Genomic DNA, 4822 nt, shown 5'->3' with positions numbered 1-4822 from the left:
ATACAACATGGTAATTAGACATTTATATAACTTACTAAGTTATCACTCTAAGTCTTGTATCCATGTTTAATTTTTTAATTTTTTTTGTGTGTTTAAACACTTTAATAGCAAACCCTGATGGTGGAAGGTCTCCCTCATCTATGGGCAGTTTTGGGGACTAGATGGGGCTGTCGATGAGGTCTTGCCAGGCTCTGGGACCCAGGCATCACCACTACTTCCCCGGTGAGGGCATCTCATCAACCTGAGGGTGGAAGTCATCATCAAAGATGTAGCTGAGGTGGCTGTTGTCCACTGCCCTTTCCACGTGTTCTGGGGTGATGAGCACCTGGTGGTGGTCGTGGGCCTCCTTGCCCGCCAGGTCCAGGATGTTGGCCGTCAGGTACTCCAGAATGCCAGTGAAGAAAACAGGTGTGCACCAGCTCATGCGATGGGCATTGGAACCTTCTCGCAGGAGGCGATCCACGCGGCTAACAGGGAACTGCAGTTCGGCTCTTGTGGAACGGGAGAGGACGCGCTTCTTACGCCTACGAGAGGAGTGGTGTCTTCTTTCCCCAGACATTGTTTACTGCCTTTTGCCCCACCCCAATTGGACCAGCTGGACTGTCTTGCTGGCCTGGGCCTTTCCAGATACCAGTGCTTATCCTGCTGTATCCTCATGCTCCAGCTCCTCATTGGTCAGGGAACTGCTTTGTGACAACTCAGACTTTGTGATGTCACTGATGTCCACTGGGCCCTGATCAGGACTGGAATAGACATGTCCATGATAAGAACATGGTCTCCTTGTTAACTTTACCAACTTTTTCGGGGAACTCTTTGTACTTCAACAAAAGTGACTCTGAAGCACCAATAGAACATTGATATTATTTTTCTAATTTTATTTTTGAAATATTTATTTTTTATTGTAATTTTCATCTGTACTAATTTTATGTTACCATCTTGTTTTTGTTCATTTACAACTGACAAATTATTCCCATTATTGGCAGAAAAAGGCTGAGAATTCAGTTTTTAGATCTGACCACCTGGAGATTTTTATAAATGGGTCCGTAGAGATCTAGTCTCCATTTTCAGTAGAGAACTTTTCTTAGGAAAAGATCTTAGATGGATAATTGTACGCCTTGAATAGATCTACAGTAACTGGCCAACTTTTACACAAACAGATGCCTTAGACTTAGGGAGTTTTCATCTGGAATATATACTTCTTTGACTTAATTGACTGCATTAATGTAATTGGTGACACTCAGCTAATGTACCTAGACAGAAAGGCAGTTGGTCCAAGTGTCCAGACGGGGACAATATTCGTGAGAGAGTTGTTGAAGCTGGAGGTGAAATGAGGACCAGGGCGGGAGGCGAAGTCCTGCTCCTTCCACATGTCATCTGGACACGGCATGGCCAAGTCCCTCCCTCAGGCCTTGCTAGCAGGCTCCAGGATATAGTACCTATGTGCTTTAGGTACAAGTCCTTTCTTGGATATATCTTCTGCAAATATTTTCTTCCTTTCTGTAACTTATCTTTTTTTCTTTTATTTTTCAAAAATTTTATTTTATTATTCATTTCAAGTATATAGTACATTTGTTAGACATTTATATAGTTTATAAAAAGATCCACTTAATTGCTTTTTTATTCCTTTGGCTCTCCACCTAGCCATAACATTAATACTGACTGCATTCTCTACGTCATGCTCCCCATCTCCATGACCATTTATCAACTCTAATCTGTACTTCTTTAACCTTTCATCCCTTTCTCCCAGCCTCCCCTCTAGCTGTCACCAGAGTGTCCTCTATATCTGTGAGTCTGCTTTTGATTAGTTTGTTCTTTTTGTTCCTTAAATTCCACATATATGTGAAATCATATGGCATATATCTTTTTCTGATTTGTTTCACTCAGCATAATAACCTCTAGGTCCATCCATGCCATTGCAAATGGTAGGATTTAATTTTTTTAATGGCTGAGTAATATTCCATTGTATATACGAAGCATAACTTCTTTATCCAATCATCTGTTGATGGGCATTTAGTTTGCTTCCATATCTTGGCTATTGTAAATTGTGCTGCTATGAACATAGGGTTTTCTCCTTTTCTCAATCATGAATTTCACAGAGCAAAAGTTTATAATTTTGATGAAACTCCCAATTTTTTATTTTGCCAATTATAGTTTTGGTGTCATATCTAAGAACTCTTTGCTTAACCTAAGGTCACAACAGTTTCTCCTGGTTTTTTTTTTTTCTAAAATTTTTAGAGTTTTATATTTTATATTTAGATCTATTATTCTTCTGAGACAATTTTTTGATATAAGCTGTGAGGCTAGGTTGAAGTTCATTTATTTCTCCATGTGAATATCTAATGTTCTAGCACTGTTTATTGTAAAAATTATACTTACTCCATTGAAATGTTTGAATTTTTGTCAAAAATCAGTTACCTATATTTATGTGGATCTATTTCTCTACTTTTTTTTTTACATTGATCTATTATACTCTGTATTCTATTGCACTGATCTATGTGTCTATCTCTTTGCCGGAACTACACAGTCTTAATTACTGGATTATTGCGTTATAGTAAGTCTTAAGTAAGACTTACACTTAAGTCTTCCAATATTTTCTTTTTCAAATTTGTTGTGACAAATTTAATTCCTTTGCCTTTACTTACATATTTTAGAATCAGCGTGTATATATCTACAAAAATCTTACTAGGATTTTGATTTCTGTTGGGTGAAATTTATAGATTACTTAGGGAATATTGTCATTCTACCTATAACAAGTCTTCTAATCTGTGGACATTCTATGCCTTTTCTTTTGTTTAGGTCTTTTTAGATTTCTTTTGAAAGTGTTTTGCCATGTCTAGCATAAATATCCTGCATGTTTTATTAGTTTTATTCTCAAGTATTTCTTATGTTGATGCTGTTGTAAATGATACTGTTTTTAAATTTTCAGTTTCCAATCGTTTGCTGATAGTGCATAGATATTAAATTATGTTTTAATCTTTATAAATTTATAGTTTTAGGAGCTTTTTTGTGTGTGGACTTCTTGGGATTTTCTATGGAGAAAGTCATGTATTCTCTAAATAAAAAGGTTTTAATTCTTCTCTTCCAATCTGTATGCCCTTTATTTCTTTTCTTATTTTATTGCCCTGGCTTGGTTTTTCAATGCAAATGTTCAATAAAAGTGGTGAGAGTTAATGTTCTTATTGTGTTTCTGAACTTAGGGAAAGCGGTCAGCCTTTTACCAATAAGTATAATTTTAGCTCTGGGTAATTTGTAGATGCCCTTTAGCAGGTTGAAGAAATTTCTTTCTATTCCTACTTTGAAGGGAATTTTTATCTGGAATGGATGTTGAATCTTGTCAAATGCTTCCCCTGCTTGCATTGATATGATCATATGTTTTTTCTTCTTTAGACTGTTAATAAGATGGCTCACATTACTTAATATTCAAATATTAATCCAATCTTGTATTGCTATAATAAAGCTCACTTGGTTGTGGTGTATTATTGTTTTATATATTGATGAATTCAATTTACTATTTTTTTTTGAAAATTTTATATCTATGTTCCTAAAAACCATTGGTTTGTATAGACTCCTTTTTTTTTTCTTTTGTATTATCATTGTCTAGTATTGTTATAAAGGTAATGCTGGCCTCATTCAGCAATTTGAAGAATACTTACTTTTCTATTTTCCAGAAGAGATTGTTTAGAATTTAGTTTCTTTAGATCTTGAATAAAATTCCCCAGATTAATTACTGGTCCTGGAGATTTTTCCTTTGGAAGATTTTAAACTACAAAGTCAATTTTTCGAATAGTATGGGATTATCTATTACCTCGTGTGAGTTTTGGTAATTTGTGGCTTTTGAGAAATTGGTCTAATTCAATTCAATTCTATTCGATTCAATTCAATTCAATTCTCCTTTCTTTTTTCCTTCCTTCCTTTTCTTTCTTTCTTTCTTTTTTTGTTATTTGGCTAGAGGTTTAGGAATTTTATCCATCTTTTCTAAGAAACAGCTTTTGGTTTAAATAATTTTTCTATTGTTTTTATTTTAAATTTCATTGATTTCTGCTATTATCTTTGTTATTTTTTTTTCAGATTCCAATCCATAAAAGCAATTTTCTTTCCTTCACTCTTTTTTTTATTTAGCTTCAAGTATACAGTACATTGGTTAGACATGTATTTAATTCATAAAACAATGCCCCAGTTGCACCCCCCTCCCCTGACCCTCCACCTAGCCAACATATTAATGCTAACTGCATTCCTTATGCTGTGCTCCCCATTCTCATGACCGTCCATCAGCTACTAATTTGTACCTTTTTAGCCCTTTACCCCATTGTCCCAGCCCCCAAACCCCCATCCCCTCTGTCTGACACCAAATTGTCCACTATATTTGTGAGTCTGTTTTTGATTAGTTTGTTCTTTTTATTCCTTAGATTCGCATGTAAATGAAATCACATAGTGTTTATCTTTCTCTGTCTGACTTAAATACCTTCTAGGTCAATCAGAGCAATATCTTTTTCCACTCCCTTCCTTTTCATATGTAGGGGTCTTGTTTTCTTATCCTTTCAGCCACTCCATCCCTTGGTTGGAGCACTTAATTCTTTTCTATTTAAGGTACTTATTGATAGGAATGTAGTTGTTACCATTCTTTATTCCTGTTTTTGATACGCGTTTTTTCTTCTTAAAGAAGTCCCTCCAAAATTTCCCGTAATACTGGCTTGGTGGTGATAAATTCCTTTAGCTTAAATTCCTTTGTCTGGGAAGCTCTTTATCTGTCTTTCAACTCTAAATGATAGCTTTGCTGGATAAATTATTCTTGGTTGTAGATCCTGGGTCTTCATCCTGTCAA

At 35.4% G+C, this 4822-nt stretch overlaps 1 protein-coding gene across 1 annotated transcript; it reads right to left on the bottom strand.

The window, feature by feature from the left end:
• Nucleotides 1-211: 211 nt before the first annotated feature.
• Nucleotides 212-559, bottom strand: LOC102898032 (histone H2A-Bbd type 1). The gene has a single exon (XM_006918653.1). The coding sequence runs from the start codon at nucleotides 557-559 to the stop codon at nucleotides 212-214; it is 348 nt and encodes a 115-aa protein (XP_006918715.1).
• Between the last annotated feature and the right edge of the window lie 4263 nt (nucleotides 560-4822).

Source organism: Pteropus alecto, unplaced genomic scaffold (genome assembly GCF_000325575.1).
Source record: "Pteropus alecto unplaced genomic scaffold, ASM32557v1 scaffold68, whole genome shotgun sequence".
Lineage (NCBI taxonomy): Eukaryota > Metazoa > Chordata > Mammalia > Chiroptera > Pteropodidae > Pteropus > Pteropus alecto.
Note: the sequence above shows the minus strand (reverse complement) of the source record. Positions and strands in the feature narration are given on the sequence as shown.